The 17,224-nt window shown below is 47.5% G+C and overlaps 1 protein-coding gene across 5 annotated transcripts in view; it reads right to left on the bottom strand.

Annotated features, from left to right (window-relative positions):
- celsr1a (cadherin EGF LAG seven-pass G-type receptor 1a) overlaps nt 1-16,667 on the bottom strand; it is a 149,348-nt gene extending 132,681 nt beyond the window's left edge. For all 5 annotated transcript variants that reach the window (XM_075471306.1, XM_075471305.1, XM_075471308.1 and 2 more), the window contains exon 1: nt 12,835-16,667. In XM_075471306.1, the coding sequence (XP_075327421.1) occupies nt 12,835-16,372 (3,538 nt within the window). In that variant the 5' untranslated portion in view covers nt 16,373-16,667. The remainder of the gene's footprint in view (nt 1-12,834) is intronic.
- Nucleotides 16,668-17,224: the final 557 nt, after the last annotated feature.

Here is a 17,224-nt window from a genome sequence, read left to right as displayed (position 1 = left end):
AAACATCTGATAAATCCACAGTTTAGCCAACTAAGAACAAGTAGCTTTGCTTTTTCTTGGTGTTGCACACTGTTTCTAATGCATAGTAGCTTAAATCTGCTTAAAAGTCACTCAGAAGTAGTCCAAAAAGTTACTAGATTTGTTGCTTTCTTGAAAAAGTTAGCAACATTTAGCAACAAATCCACTAAGTTAGCTCCACAGCTTGCACTCAAACGGATAAGCATCTAAAGCTTTTCTGGTGAACCTTAAAAATAAAATTCCAAACCTTACAAATTAGCATAATACAGTGTGAAATCAGTTTTATGCAATAAACTTCCCCTTCATCTTGAATATTAAGTGGATTTACTTGCAACCGCATGATGACTTTACAGCTAAGCTATCAAGCTAAAGCTAAAGCCATAAACCAGCCACTGATTATAAAATGTAGCATCACCGCATTGTTTTTGTGCATGTGTGATCCACTCAGTAAGGGAGAAAAGCTCCTGAATTCTTTCTCTTGTTGGCTAAATGTCGCTTTAAGTGTGTCAAGTTGTGGTTTTCAAGAGGCACTTAGCTAACTGCAGCAGGATAAATGGCTTTAGCTCCTCGGGCAAGTTTTTCATGATTGTAGAGAAACTGAAGATGAAAACTGGGCTTCTGTTGGATTTCAGAAGAGTCTGGAGACCTCAGGGGAAGGTCTGGAGTAAAAAGATCAATGATATGAGGGCTGAACCACTGAAGAACATATGTTGATGTAACCAGTAAAACCTTAAAAACTGAAACTTAAGTTAATATAATGTCTGAGCTCCCCGCTCACACCTCCACATTTCCATCCTGCACCTCAGTTGTGGATCTCCACAGATCAACAGACCAAGGCTGGAGGTCCAGATGGAGTCAGCCCCGGGGTCCTGAAAGCCTATTCAGAACAGCTATGTGGGATTCAAAAGCACCTCTTCAACCTTAGTCTAAGGCTGTGTTCAACACCGCATACTTCTCCTACTACTCATACTAACTTTTTGAGTTAGTATGCGAGTTTGAGTAAGCGAGAAGTTCCCGGATGCATACTAGATTCTCCTAAATGTTGGGTATGCATCATGAGGTTACTACTCATACTCAAACTACCCAAGATGCAACGTAACGTGACGTCGCCGATCGTCATTTCCTGTCAAAACGGCAGTTTCAAGCTAGCTACAACGAGGGTAGGTTCACTTCCTGTTTTCAAAACAAAAGCACCAATTGTATGGTAATGGCTTTCCCTATGATAAAAGGCAACAGGTATTTTACTTTGTGAAAATAACAGGAAGTGCGTTGCTCACTGCGGCTAGCTTTAGTAGCGCCGAATTCGTGGGAACAAAATTGTAAATAGCCGGTATTTTGTCAGGTTTTCAACACGTTGGGGATCTAAACGACTACTTTCTCACCTGAAAATGTTTCAAATGTTGCTAAAGTTTACAGAGTTTAGAGCTTAAGGGAAATCAGCTTCAGGCCGGCTGATTTCGGCTCGGGCAGGAGTGAAATGCATTGTGGGTAAACGCTCTGCATACTGTCTGATCGATGAGTATGCAGTATGGAAGTATGCAGTATGTAGTATGTAGTATGTAGTATGCAGTATGCGGTTTCGAACACAGCCTAAGTCAGGAGGTATCTCAGCAGGTGAATGAACACTTTTCAGGACCTACGACAGTTTATTGTCCTTAAGGCTGGAGCTGAAGATGCCATCGGACAGAGTACAGCACCGTGAGGATCACGTTCTTTGAGATCTTTTCACAGATCGATTGTGGCTAAACGACAAAGAAAAGACATCCTGGTTGACCTGCAGCTGTTCCTCTTTGGTAATTCACCCACGTCAGACCCATAATAAAACCCACTGGCTGTTTGGCACCTGTTCATACCTCCCGTGCCAGTTTGGAGGCGGACCAACTTAAAACCTCCGTGCTGCCTCTGTACCTTCACACAGGATATCAAAACGCAAAGAAAGCGCATCAGGCCCAACTTACAAGGCATGTGGGATTCATCCAGTGCTTTAAATACACACAACTACCTGCACCGTCATGTGACAAACTCAAGAAAATACAGGCTGATGCCTCTACATCTTCCCGATTACAGACGACCTGACAAGGCCTCAGGTGGTCCGCAGCACAGGGCGCCATCTTCCCTCTGTGCATCTCAGAGTCCTGTAATCTCCAGAAAAAGCTCAGATGACTGAGCAGCTGTCGGCTGCATCAGTGATGGACGAGAGGCGGAGTTCAGGGAACTGGTCGACCACTTTGTGGAACCAATCGTCTGGTTTTAAATGCAGATAAGACGAGGGAGATGAACAAGGATGGTAAGAGAAGCAGGAATCAGACAATCAGACTATTTCTGTCCTGAGATAAGAGGTGAAGACGATGGAGGTACAACAGATACTTTGGGTGTTCCCCTGGATAACAGATGGATAACAGACTGAACTGGATGTTTGGGTCCTTCCATGTTACATCTTCTATAAGTCTGTAGAGAAGTGAGCGATCTGTTGGGACGGCAGCCTCAGAGTCACTAGCCCCTTTCACACTGCGACCCGCTATCTTAGCGGGTCGAAATTGCACCTTCGACCCGCGTCGAGCAATGTGAACGCTTGGCGTGTCAGGGTGACCCGTGTCGCCTGAAGCCGAGTTCAGGGGGCGTTGCCTAGTGGCAGAGCGTCACACGAAACAGGTAGGGTTAAATACACCTGTCTGCATCAAATTTTTCAAACAAACGATGGCGGGACACCTTGAGAACTCATTTTTGCAATCCAGTTCATGGAGATGTTACTTTACGGTGCGTGGGAAACCGCGCTCTCCCATCTTTCTCGCCAGCTCTTCCAGCAGAGGTCCATCTTTCACCGTCCCCGAAATGTGGCGGTAAATAACGTCCTCTGCTCGGAGGCTGAGGAGCTCGCGGACCTACTTGTCTCCCCAGTTGGCCATATTAAAAAATGTCTCCAACTTGATGTAGGCTAAAACAGAGTGAAACTTGTCCTCACCTGTCGCTGTTGTTCTGAATCAGCTGTCCATTCTGTCTTTTAAACTCCTCACGTCACGCCCACGTCCGACCCGCGTCGATTGCGTTCACATCAAACTCGGCTCGGCAAAAAGACTAGGGTCCGACGCGGGTCGAAAGGCGAGTCGAGTTGACACGGCAGCCCGGGTCGGCAGTGTGAACACAACAGCGGACACGCTAAATTCGCGAATTAAACGCGGGTTATTTGGCAGTGTGAAAGGGGCTATAGACTGGAACTGAACGAACCAAAGCCAAAAGGCAGAATTTCTGTTTGCAGAAAGGCGCTGCACTGGAAAAAAATGCCCCTCCAAAAATAAGTAAAAAAACAACAAATAAAAGACGTTTTTGCTTGAAATAAGTAAAAAAAATCTGCCAATGGAACTAGTGAAAATCGGCTTGTCCAGATTTCTTGAAATAAAATGTGATATTTGGGACTTTTGAGTTAAAAGTGATCTTGAAATTAGCTTAAAATCTTCAAATGAAAAAAAAAGCTTTTTTCATATGAAATATGACTCAAAACAATTAGTTTTCAAGACTTTTTCACTTAACAAGATATTCCAGATGTATTGTATTAAAACAAGTCCCTATATCTGGCTGAAATGGTGCTTGTTAGGCAGTTGTGTCTGATATTAAGTGTAATGAGATACTCAATGAGACAAATATACTTGGTAAGGTTTAGATTTTTTCCAGTGTGGCTTTGGTGATCACACCATTACGAGTTCCCTCTCTGATTCCCATGCAGGTTGCAACAGGCATCCCAAACACATCCCACAAAAATGACACATGAGCCGCAATTAGTAACCGAGCAAGAAGCCCTGCAGGCTGAAAACTGCCTGCCTGCATACTGTATATATACCCAGGACCCCCCCACCCCACCCATCACCACCACTTAACATTCCAGCAGCTGGTCACCGCACATTGTGACGCATGTAATGTCACACTCGTGAGCCGTTGGCGAGCTGCGAAGCTGCCCTCGCCCCCCGGTGAGAGGCACAAAGACGAGCATTGTGTCGTCTGAGTGAGAGGGGAAGAAAAGGGAGGAGAGACCGGGAGGTGTGTCCGCTTACAATCAGGGACGCCCCCCCCCATCGCTGTCCCGCTGCATGTAAACACCAGATAATGCGTGTTGGTGACGGGGAGGATGTGATTGGACCAACAACTACACCCTGAAACTCAGAAACATCAGCCAGAGCAGCACCGCTCGGAATAACAAAGCCCCCCCCCTCCACCCAGAGGTGTTTGCAAACAAACAGCCCCTCTTTGAAAACTCCAGAGCAAACACTGGTGCATGATGGGAAGGCGCAGCACTCTGCAGCCAGAGACAGAAACCAGCTTTCCTGCTGGAGACCAAACACCGAGGGGCAGATATGGCAGAAAATCTGCTTCTCTGAACAGAAAATCACATTTAAAGTCACTAAAGTCACAATAACAATGACAAGCTGCACAACTGCTGATTTTGCACTAATAACATCATAGTACAATATAATGTAAATTATCCATATACCCCATATTTTATCCATATACCCCATATTTCTTATTGGTTCAGTCTGCTCAATAAAATTTATTTTTACCTTTATTGTTAAATGTACAAATCTGTTTTTATTTAGTTTACTGATGTTTATTATTATTATTATTATTATTATTATTATTATTATTATTATTATTATTATTATTATTTACCCTACTCTTCATACTGTAGATTTGTTTATAGCTGATGTTTATTCTCTACTTTTATTCTATTCTATTTGCTTGTTTTTCCTTTAATTGTTTACATTTCTTTCATACTGTACGCTGCTGCAACACAATAATTTCCCAAATTGGGAAAGAAGACAATGACAATGTTTAAATCCAGGCTGAAAACAGTTCTGTTTAGCTGTGCGTATGACACCTGAAAGTATTTTATCTGCACTCTTCACTTTTTAATTAATTAATTAATGATTATTTTTAATGGGTTTTTAAATTGTTTTTAATTTTTATTATTATTATTATTATTTTATTTTATTTATTTATTTTTTAATTCTTTAATTTTTTTTTTTTTATGATTTTATTGCTTTCTTGTGATTTTATGTAGCTGTGAAGCACTTTGAATTGCCTTGTGTACGAATTGTGCTCTATAAATAAAATTGCCTTGCCTTTCTTGTCACATTTAAGGACAAACTAAAGGTCAGGGTTAGCTTTAGAACCCTGGGAGCCCCTTGCTTCCCACGTAGTCTCAGGCCCTGAGACGTCCCGCCTCGCTCCGGCCTGTAATTGAGCGCTCAGACATCAGTGGAGTCAAACGGTGAGCGGTCTCCATCCCTGGTGTTTACACTTCAAACTCCAGGCTGCAGCCCGCAGACACCCTCATGCTCACTTTGCAGAGCAAACACACACATAAATACGGACACGTGTTAAAGCACAGAGCCAATATGAGAGATTAAGAGTCCCTTCTCACTCACTGAGCAAATAAACAGAGAGACCAAAGATATTTACGGTAGTTCTATTTTAACTTTTATTTTAACTTTATCTAACATTTGGAGCACAAAAGCGTCACCAAGCAGCTAAAAATGTGCTTAAATCGTTTGAAAACTGGGAGAAGTGTGTCCACCATCTCACATTTCCAATGAATATGAACTCCGGCCGTCATGAAATCAGATTTCAGTCAGAATTAAACGCCAAAAGCAGCAAAAATAACACTTTTATCGGGATCTGAAAGGCAAAAACTCTAATTTTTCCGTCGTCTTTTCTGGTATTTAAACAGAACACTTAATATAAGGAAGTTAAGTAGCTGAAAGAATCGTGCAAAAGTTAAAAAATAATGTTTTTAACGTGGACTTTGTCCGTCCAACTCAAACCGAGACTTCAGGAATACGTATCAACACGTTCATCCCACCAAAGCAGAGCAACAGATAATGCAGATGTGTAAAAGCCCAACTTACACTTTATGCTTTTTATAGTAAAAGCAGCAGTTTGTGCACAGATCAGTCCGGCCGTCATCCCCATAAAGCTGCTTTTATTTCCTTTGTCATGCGGCTGAATGCGTCCTTTAAAGGCACGCCGACTCATTTCCAGGCTAAAATCCTGATTTTATCACCTCCATTTAAATAATTAAAGACCACGCTGTGCAGTGAATTCGGCTTTTTAGGCCAAACACAAACTAACGGACAAAAAGCAACGACCGGAGAAGTGTTGGGTGTAACTTAATAAGTGTTTCTGAGCTCTCCGGACAGATTTAGCCTCAGAAACCAGGCGGCAGGAGACAAAAGGAGAAAAAGACGGAGAGGAAAGATGGAGACGGGAGTGAGAAAGGTTTCCCAGCAGAGATCACAGTTATTAATATGAAGGGTCAAAGGTCACCATCCACACAGCTGAGGTTCGTCCCCTTCTGTGCCAACATGGCCACAGTCATCAGAGCTTTGTCTCATTGGTTCCTGGAAGTTTGGCACGATGTTTCTCTGCTTTGGTTTAAGGCAGCAGTTCCTCTTCCCTCTCAGAACTCCATCCTGATGAGAAGTTTGACTTTCCAAGGCGCAGTGAATGCAGCACAATGTCAACAACACACTCAGTGGGGTCACATGGCACTGAAAGTAGGGATAGGAATCGAAAACCGGTTCTTATTGAGAACCGGTTCCCAGTGTTTCAATTCCTTGGAATCGTTTTGGCCATTTTGCAAACGATTCCCTTTTATCGATTCCAGTGGGCGCGAATGACGTCACCACGCAGCGTTGCGTGGCGAGTCCAGCGCAGCCAGCAGCCAACAGTAAACATGGCGCCCAAGCGCTACAAACGCTCGAAAGTTGGGTTACACATCCCTAAAAAAGACGACAACAGGGCAACTTGCAAAGTGAATATTTCACCAAAGGGAGGAAATACTACCAACATGCAATAACTATGAATGAATGATTAACGTTGGTGAATCTGAACCCAGCAACGTTAGCAACGTTAGCATGTCCTCGGCTAACACTGCAGGTAACTAACTAACAAACACTGCCTATCATGTTAGCACCATTTGCCTGATTGTAAAAGCTGCTGTTAGTAACGGTTAAGGTTAAATGAATGCCTTCTCAGGCATTACATTTAGATGAAATCATGAGAGGCAGAGCCTGACTGGCTCAGAGCCAGAGGCTGGTGGTACTACCCCCAGTTCACCTCTACCTCCAGCTTCTCCTTTCACCAGAGCAGGAAGAGTTCAATTACCCAGGCCAGGATAGACCAATGTGGACCTCACCGTTGTTGGGTTTGTGAGCTCATGACTCGTGTTACTTCTAAACTAAACAAAGTTGATGCTAATCGACCGGTTTGTTGTCCTTTTTCTCCAAATGAGAATCGATAAGGGAACCGACAAAGAACCGAATCGTTAAGCAGAATCGAAAATGGAATTGGAATCGTAAAAATCTTATCAATTCCCATCCCTATCTGAAAGGATCAGATTATTGGATAAATTACAGTCAGACAGAGTTATTAATGGGTAATTCTCCTTGGATATGTGGCGGTGAATGAATGGGATCAGAGGCACAAAGCGTGTCATACCCCGGTATGATAGGTGGCGCTGTACCCATTCCAGCTGTTGCTAATAGAGCCACTTCCTGTTGACCTCTTCACCACCAACAACAACAACAAACTCAGGCATTGGAGAAAGATGGAGAACGCAGAGCCAGATGAAGCTACGTCCCTCTACATTTGCTCTGTGATGAGCTGCTTGTTGCACAAACTCGATGCCCAACGGAGCATTCTCCATCGCGTTGTTTGTTTCTTTCTGACGGCGACAACAACAGGAATATCGTCTCCTTTGACTTCCGGGTCACGACCCCGGGAAAACATCTGGAGCATGCGCAGAACGCAAAGTCTGATTCACCACGAGCTTCAGCGTCTACAAGCAGGTTTAGAGTGACTTTCAGCCCAGTTATCTCGGGGTCTGAATCCCATCCGATCCAGTTCTTAGTCAGATTAAGGTGTCTACATGCACTTAATAACTCAGTCTGATTGTGATTTAGCCAATAATCCGATCCTTTCAGTGCCATGTGACCCCGCTGAGTCGGAAGGTTTTCAGTTTATAACTTTTTAAGCTGAATCCCGACCACAGAAAGGCATTTATCCTGTGATTATAACCTCTTTTATCGATGCTAATCACAGACTGAAGCTTCCAGAATCCAAACAGTGTTTGCATGACATGAACGAGCCTTATTAGAAAGAGAAAAATCCACTGGTCTGTCCGGAGGGAGCAGAAAGCTGTGGCACTCGGGGGAATCTTTCCCAGCCCAGCCAGCACATTAGTTAATTGTGTTTTCCCTCGGCTTGAATTTAAAATAAGCTCGAAGCTGAACTCCTGTTTCACAGTAAAAATCTAATTATGCACACGAGAGGAAGGTGGAGAAGAAATGTAAAAAAGCTGAGCTGTGCAACTCCTGCAACGGGATTCAGGGCCTTCTGTTCAAGGGAATAAAACATGCACCGTTTCTTGTTTTAAGGAGAATAAAATCTGGTGACAGATGCTGCAGGAACAAATCAATGCTCATTTTAATTCAACAATCAATGGACGTTTGTTCTGCTAACCGAGCGAGTGGACCGCTGGAAAAAATGTCCCTCCAAAAATAAGTAAAAAAACAACAAATACGAGACGTTTTTGCTTGAAATAAGCAAAAAAATCTGCCAATGGAACTAGTGAAAATCGGCTTGTCCAGATTTCTTGAAATAAAATGTGATATTTAGGACTTTTGAGATAAAAGTGATCTTGAAATTAGCTTAAAAACCTCTTCAAATGTAAAAAAAAAGCTTGTTTCATGTGAAATATGACTCAAAACAATTTGTTTTCAAGACTTTTTCATTTAACAAGATATTCCAGATGTATTGTACTAAAACAAGTCCCTACATCTGGCTGAAATGGTGCTTGTTAGGCAGTTGTGTCTCATATTAAGTGTAATGAGATATTTGATGTGGAGTCTTGGTGGAGGCGGACGGGAGCAGAAATGTAAAAAAGCTGAGCTGTGCAGCTCCTACAACGGGATTAAGGGCCGAACCCAAAGCAGGGAAGCTGAGGGAAAAGCCCCGTGGGGCAGAAAGAGGGGGAGGCACATGCAGGAGGGGCAGCGGAGGGCATGTAGCGTCATGCCGTCTCACTCATGGAAGGCAACGAGAGCAGAGCTCATTTAGCATCAATCATCCCCAATCGTTTCAGCAACAATCTGCCAGGCTGCAGCTGAATGGAGCTCCACCTGCAGCTGGGCGTGCACGTGTGTGTGCACGTCTGTGTGCACGTTTCAACAGTAGCTGGAGCCGTTAGAGAGCGCATCAGGTGGTGCTTTATCAGGAAACTTCATTCCTCTTCAGGTCTCACATGGACAGAAACTGGTTCTTAGATTCCTCCCGAGGTCAAAAGGTCGTTCAGCTAAACTTATATTTAAGCATTTAAAGTTCCAACTTAATGGGAAACATTTGTTATGTACACTGATCACAGTTAAGATTAAAGAACAGAAAATCTGAAGATCTAAGAGCAGAAATCCCTGATCCAGCCAGACTTTCTTCAACCTTTAAAGTGTTCTTTCAGAGTTTTTCTGCCTTCTCACTCATTTTCAGTCCAGTTTTTTCTTCATTAAACCACTTAACTCTGAGCTATGAACCATTCAGGCAGGAAAAAGGCTCCTAACTAAAGGGATGAACCAGAGTTGTGTCCAACTTAGCAAAGAAGCCGTTTTAAACTGGATCTTTAGGCACTTTGTTCCCAGCAGCCTGTCACACATTCTCCTCCAGTGAAAGTGAAAAACAGGACTTTATATCAGGAAACAGGAATAAAATTCCCTCAGATTTGGAGTCAGACGAGCAACAAAAAATTATTTTTACATTAATTTACTCAAATAGTGGCCTAAAATGAACAGAAACAGACATTTAATTATAATTTCTTGTATAACAATTAATTTCCAACTACATGTGTATGATTGTGACAGCCATATTAAGTATTTTATGTGGTTTTTGAAGCATTTTGGTCATGAGACGCCTCTTATTTCTTTATATTTTGCATCCAAGCAGCTTAAGTGATCTTCAGCAATAGTTTCAACACTTTCTGAAGGTTTTTCAATGTTTTTCTTTGGACATTTTCTGCTTTTTTCCTCATTTTCAGTCCAGTTTTTTCTTCATTAAGCCACTTAACTCTGAGCTATGAACCATTCAGGCAGGAAAAAGGCTCCTAACTCAAGGGATTCCTGAAGACTCCTTAAAGAAAGGACAGAAAGCTCGTCTGAGAGGGTCAGGCTGTGTTTTTACATCCATGTTTGTAGTGAAATAAATATATAAAATATATGACAGATGCTCCTGTTCCACCTCAAAGGTTTTAAGTGAAACTTAACAAGCGCAGATAAGAGCTCCTCCACACGGCCTTCAGCTACTGAACCTGACACACAAGCACAGATGGAGCAGTGTTGTGGCTACCAGAGTGTTAAACAAGTGGAGTTATCAGGGCCGTCTCACTCAGGCCTTCTGTTCAAGGGAAGAAAACATGCACCGTTTCTTGTTTAAAGGAGAATAAAATCTGGTGACAGATGCTGCAGGAACAAATCAATGCTCATTTTAATTCAACAATCAATGTACGTTTGTTCTGCTAACCGAGCGAGTGGACCACTGGAAAAAATGCCCCTCCAAAAATAAGTAAGAAAAACAACAAATTAAAGACGTTTTTGCTTGAAATAAGCAAAAAAATCTGCCAATGGAACTAGTGAAAATCGGCTTGTCCAGATTTCTTGAAATAAAATGTGATATTTAGGACTTTTGAGATAAAAGTGATCTTGAAATTAGCTTAAAAACCTCTTCAAATGAAAAAAAAAAGCTTGTTTCATGTGATATATGACTCAAAACAAGATGTTTTCAAGACTTTTTCATTTAACAAGATATTCCAGATGTATTGTATTAAAACAAGTCCCTATATCTGGCTGAAATGGTGCTTGTTAGGCAGTTGTGTCTTATATTAAGTGTAATGAGATACTCAATGAGACAAATATACTTGGTAATTTAGATTTTTTTTCCAGTGAAGAGAGATTCTGATGGCAGACTGTGCCTTTAAAAGAAGCTGAAACTCAGTCTGCAGCAGACAGCGAGAGAGGAAAGGTCAGAACAATAACCACACGAAAAAGACAAAATACTCGAGCGGGGTCGCCAGAGGGGACTGAATTCATGAGCCTTTCAGACACAATCAGCGTCCCGTCTCTGGGCGCTTGTTAAGGAGCTGATTGCTGCCGATCCCCTCGGTCCTTCCTCTCCCTGGAGCCCGGGGTCAAGAGGTCAAGAGGTCGGGACACCAGGTAACGGTTACCAAACACTTGACATCAGGGTGAACCCTGGAAAAAAAGGGGAGGGGCTGGATCTGCTGTTCTGAGTGCGATCGAACGCATCCGGTGAATCAACCTGGGATTCAAGAGGCTGAACCCGGCCCCGCTGGGACCAACGTCGGGTCACGGTTGTCAAGGATACACAAAAACCTGTCAGACCTCACTGAGGGCCCATAACCTCTTTAGTGGGGGCCTCCTCAGCCACGACCGCCATAAAGCGCTCAGAAAAAGGCCTTTTTCTGCGGCTAATTCAGAAAAAGTGGCGTCAGGACCTGGAGGGAAGGCCTCAAGACTCAAGGATTGTATGGTGAAAAAAAAAAAAAGTACTATAAATGCTGGTTTCCTCATATGCTGGCATCATAACACAGATCTGACTGTGTTTTTAGAGCTTAAGCTGAGAAAATCAGAAAGAAAGCCAGAGGAAACTGAACAAACCAGCTTTCAACAGGTGAGAGGGAAGTTACTCTGCTGGGTGTTTGATTTATCGCCCTGAGTCATTTTAAAAGTGCACGGTGAGCGTGCACGCCGGCCTGGAGTCGCCGTTATCCTGCAGGTTGAAGTAAGAAAGTGTTTGAACCCGACTAATCTTTAACTTTAAAGAACAAAGTCTGCTTCGGTCTTAGCTGGAGAAAAACAGATTCTTTTCATCTGGCTGCACAAAAGAAGCAAAGATACAGCTCAGCCGTAACCTAGGGAACCAGTGGGAGAAAGTCCACTGGTGGGATACTGGGAAACATCTGGCTGCACAACAGAACCAAAGATACAGCTCCAACTCAGCCGTAACCAAGGGAACCAGTGGGAGAAAGTCCACTGGTGGGATACTGGGAAACATCTGGCTGCACAACAGAACCAAAGATACAGCTCCAACTCAGCCGTAACCAAGGGAACCAGTGGGAGAAAGTCCACTGGTGGGATACTGGGAAACATCTGGCTGCACAACAGAACCAAAGATACAGCTCCAACTCAGCCGTAACCTAGGGAACCAGTGGGAGAAAGTCCACTGGTGGGATACTGGGAAACATCTGGCTGCACAACAGAACCAAAGATACAGCTCCAACTCAGCCGTAACCAAGGGAACCAGTGGGAGAAAGTCCACTGGTGGGATACTGGGAAACATCTGGCTGCACAACAGAACCAAAGATACAGCTCCAACTCAGCCGTAACCAAGGGAACCAGTGGGAGAAAGTCCACTGGTGGGAAACTGGGAAACATCTGGCAGTTCAGCTACAGAAGGCCACAAACTGGGGACAGGAAATAACTGAGCCTGAGCTGGTTGTATTCGAGTGTTTCTTCCGTTCACATGAGTGCAACAACAAGGCGGCCCAGTTCTGAGGGTGCCCTGCTAATAGCACCTTTTTATTACCCAAACCAACCACTTGCACACAATACATTTATCACCCAGAAGCGGTCCAACCGGATCCTGCACACAGCCTGCAGCAAACACTTAACTCAGCTGAAACCTGCCTCTGCAACCACCCAAACATCCACCCAAACATCCACCTGGATCACACCCACACATGCCAGGAAGCTGAAGGTGGCTCACCTGAGACGGAGATGGTCATGGGAGCCTCCAGGGGCCGGTCGTTGTCCAGGTCCCTGCTCAGCCTCAGGTCCCCCGTCTCCTCGTTCAGCAGCAGCAAACGGAGTTCGTTCCCGGACTCGAACTTGTACCGCAGCCTATCCGACACGTCCGGGTCGTGGGCCGGCACCTTTCCTATTATTCCTGACGGGAAGCTGTTCGACTTGTTGGTGACGTAGTTGTTGAAGATGATCTCAAAGTTCTGCAGGACCGGTTCGTTGTCGTTCATGTCCACCAGGCGGATGTGCACGGTGGCCCGGCTCACCAACGGCGCCGACGTGGCCTGGACCACGATGACGTACTCGGTCCTGGCCTCGTAATCCAGGTCCGTGAGCGCGGTGAGCTCGCCGTTGAAGATGTCCAGCTGGAAAACCTCCGGGATATTCCCCTCCACGATCTGGTACATGATCTGAGCGTTGGTGCCCTCGTCCGGGTCGGTGGCGGTGATGTGGGCCACCACGGAGCCCACCGGGCTATTCTCCTCCACGTCAATGAACAGCTCGTCCCTCTCAAAGACCGGCGCGTTGTCGTTGATGTCCTGGACCAGGACCTGCACGGAAACGGCCGCCTTCAGAGGGGGGACCCCCCTGTCCACCGCGAAGGCCTTCAGGTTGTAGACCGGAACGTTCTCGCGGTCCAGCTTGCGAGCGGTTCTGATGATGCCGGAGTAGGGCTCGATCAGAAAGTCCCCCTCTCCGTCGTCGCCACCCTGGAAGGTGTAGCTGACCCGGCCGTTGGACCCGGAGTCCCGGTCCGAGGCGGAGATCTGGAGCACGCTGGTGTAGACGGGGGCGTCCTCAAACACAGACCCCTGGTAGAGGTCCCTGAGGAAGTGGGGCGTGTTGTCGTTGGCGTCCATGATGATGATCTCCACGTAGGTGGTGTCGGACTTCTGGGGGATGCCGTTGTCCCGGGCGATGATGGCCAAGGTGTAGGACGCCAGGTCTTCATAGTCGATCTCCATCTGCGTGGTGATGGCGCCCGTGTCCGGGTCGATCTTAAACTGGGGGACATTGTCCTCCATCACGTAGGTGATGCGCGCGTTCTCGCCCGTGTCCTCGTCCGTGGCGCTGATCACCATCACCGTGTGGCCCACCGGCTTCTCCTCGCTGAGCGTCGTCTGGTAGTTGGAGCTCTGGAAGACGGGCCGGTGGGTGTTGGCGTCCGTCACGTTGATGAACACCTGCGCCGCGTCGTAGCGCGTGCCGTCGCTGGCGGTGACCGTCAGCACGTACTGGCGCTCCTGCTTGTAGTCCAGCGGCAGCGCCAGGGTCACGAGGCCGCCGCCGCTCTGGCTCGTGATGGCGAAGCGGTTCCGGGTGTTGCCGCTGGAGATCTGGTACGTCACCACGCTGTTGACGTCCCGGTCCACGGCCGTCACCGTCAGCACGCTGGTGCCCACCACGGCGTCCTCGTTGATCTTCAGGGAGTACGTCTTCTCCGTGAAGGTGGGCACGTTGTCGTTGACGTCCAGCACCGTGATGCTGACGCTGGCGGCGGAGGACATGGACGGGACGCCGTGGTCTCTGGCCTCCACGCCGAACGAGTAGAAATCGGTGGTCTCCCGGTCCAGCTCCTCGCCCACGGTGATCCAGCCGGTGCTGTTGTTGATGCTGAAGGGGAACCCGGGCACGGTGTCGGTCAGCCGGTACTCCAGCCGCGCGTTCTCCCCCGAGTCCCCGTCTATGGCCTGGATGTGGATCACAGAGTAACCGATGGCCACGTTCTCCAGCACAGTGGCCTGGAAGGGCGTGCTGACGAACATGGGCGCATTGTCGTTGACGTCCACCACCTGCACCACCACCATGCCGGTGCCGTTTATCAACGGCGGCCGGCCCCCGTCCTGGGCCTTAATCCGCAGGTTGTACTCTCGGATCATCTCGTAGTCCAGCGGGTTGATGACGTCGATCACGCCGGTGGGGGAGTGGATGTAGAACTGGCCCTTCACGTTCCCGCTGATGATGCTGTAGTGCACCTTGGCGTTGTTCCCCTCGTCCTTGTCGCTGGCCTCCACCTGGATCACCTTCGTGTTGACCGCGACGTTCTCGGGGATCTGCACCACGTACCTCTTCTCGCTGAACTGTGGGTAGTTGTCGTTTTCGTCCTCCACGGAGATGTGGACGGTGGCGGTGGCGGTGCGGGGCCCCGGGTCCTTGCCCTGGTCGTTGGCCTCCACCGTCAGCTTGTACCTGGCGCGGGTCTCCCGGTCGGGCTTCTCGCCGATCCTCACCAGCCCGTTCCGCGGGTCGATCTCAAACACGGAGCCGATCTCGCCCTCGTTGACGATCTTGTAGATCATGTTGGCGTTGGAGGGCGCGTCGCCGTCGGTGGCGCGGATGGTCATCACCTCGAAGCCGACCTCCACGTTCTCCCGGATGCTGACGCGGTACTCGTTCTGCTCGAACACCGGCGTGTGGTCGTTGGTGTCGCTCACGGTGACGGTCAGGTAAGACGTGGCGGATCTTTTGGGCGCGCCGTGGTCCGTCACGGTGACTTTGAACACGTGGGTGTCTTTGACTTCTCTGTCCAGCGCCTGGACGGTGGCGATGCTCCCCGTCTGCGCGTCGATGGCGAAGAAGTCATCGGACCTCCGGTCGAACAGAGCCTCCATGCTGTACTCCAGCCGGCCGGCCTCTCCATCATCCGGGTCGGTGGCTTTCAGGGTGATGACTCGGGTGCCCGCGGGCTCGTTCTCCGGCACGGACACCTGATAGTTGGGCAGCTGGAACTGTGGGGACGCGTTTGCCTGCCGCTTCCCCCTGTGCACCAGCTGCTCAGACTTTCTGTGTCCGGCTTCTGACCCACGCTGCTCAAACACTTGTGGAAGCGTCAGACTGAGCCGCAGAGAGAGGCTGCCGCTCCTGCCGCTCCTGCCGCTCCGGGAGCCGCGCAGCGCGCAGCGTAAAGTCACCCCGGGTGTTCCTCCGGGCTTCAGGCACAAGTCAGTGAGCAGGAACAGATCCCCGTGTCTGAGCAGCGCAACCAAGTCTTTTCCAATACATTGCGCGTCCAAAAGGGCAGCGTCCCGCGCGTGCGCAGGTAAAAGTGCTGTTACATTCATCAGGAGTTTACCTGCGGGGAAGCAGGGAGTCCCTTCCGGCTTTAAAAGGTGTTTAATGTGGATGTCCGGCTCCGCCGCCGCCTTCTTTCTCCTGTACTTAATAAAACAGTCCTGGCCGTGAACAAATACGTTAAAATGCGTGAGGACTACGTCTCCGGACGCGGAGGAATCCGCTCTGAAACGCACGGGCGCCGGGTTCCGCGCACAGCTCACTCTGCGGGCCAGGCGCACCGCGCCGCCGCGCCGCTCCACCCGGAGAAAGCTCTGAATAAAAGTGGGAGACAAAGTCCCGTCGATGCTGTGCGTCCATCCGGGGCCCAGCGACAGGTTGGCCAGCAGGCTGCCGGGCCGCAGAGCCGCAGAGAGGTGCAGGTCCAAACACCCCGCGAGCGGCAGGGCGAGCAGGACGCAGACCCGAACCCAACACACGCGCGCCTCCATGCTCGTGTTCCTGCTCAAACTTCAGCCCAAACTCATGAACTCTGCCTCTGCCGGCAGCGCGCTCCGCTCCTATCCTTCATTGTGGAGGTTTTAAAGTGGGAAAAGTCGCGTGGTGTCCATGGTGTGTGCGTGTCCAGGGCGCGCGGCGGCTGCACGGACCCACACTGAGTTTAAAATGAGCACAAAATGGCTCCGCGCTCTCCTCCTCCTCCTCCTCCTTGGAGGCTTATTTCCATAAACCTGCTGGGTTCCCCCTCTGGGACGCCTTCACCAGGGTGGAGTGGGCTTTTTTTTTTTCTTCTTATGGAGATGCCACTGACCCCAACACTGCGCGCACGTGCATTGTCATGACAATAGAGCGACAGTTTTGGGTGAAATCCCCAAAGAGTGCGTGCACGTCGCTCCCTGTTTAATTCCAGAGTTTGGAAAGTAAACGCGAGTTAAAGAACATCCGAAGTTTAGGAAGGCGGCGCGTTTCCAAACCGTTTCTCTGCTTCTTTCTCCTCCAAATGTCATAAAAAGTCGAGCTGAGCCGCTTTTATTGCGTTTAAGGCGAGACACTACAGGTGAATAGGGGAATATTTTAAAATCATAGATATCACCATGAAACTCCCTCAGTTGATTACTTATACAAGTATGAAAAAAAAATGTGTTACAAGTTTTACAAATTTGTATGTTTAATGATGCAAATGAGGCATTCTCTCATTAAATATGCGCACATTTGCATATATTTCCGGAAGCAAGATCTGAACATATGATAAAGCCAGGTGCAAAATTCTTTTTTTTATTTTGTTTACACACAAAATGAAAAGAAAATTACAGAGGGATTTCAGCATTTCTGCTTTCATTTCC

Source organism: Odontesthes bonariensis, chromosome 8, assembly GCF_027942865.1.
Source record: "Odontesthes bonariensis isolate fOdoBon6 chromosome 8, fOdoBon6.hap1, whole genome shotgun sequence".
NCBI classification, from domain to species: domain Eukaryota; kingdom Metazoa; phylum Chordata; class Actinopteri; order Atheriniformes; family Atherinopsidae; genus Odontesthes; species Odontesthes bonariensis.
Note: the sequence above shows the minus strand (reverse complement) of the source record. Positions and strands in the feature narration are given on the sequence as shown.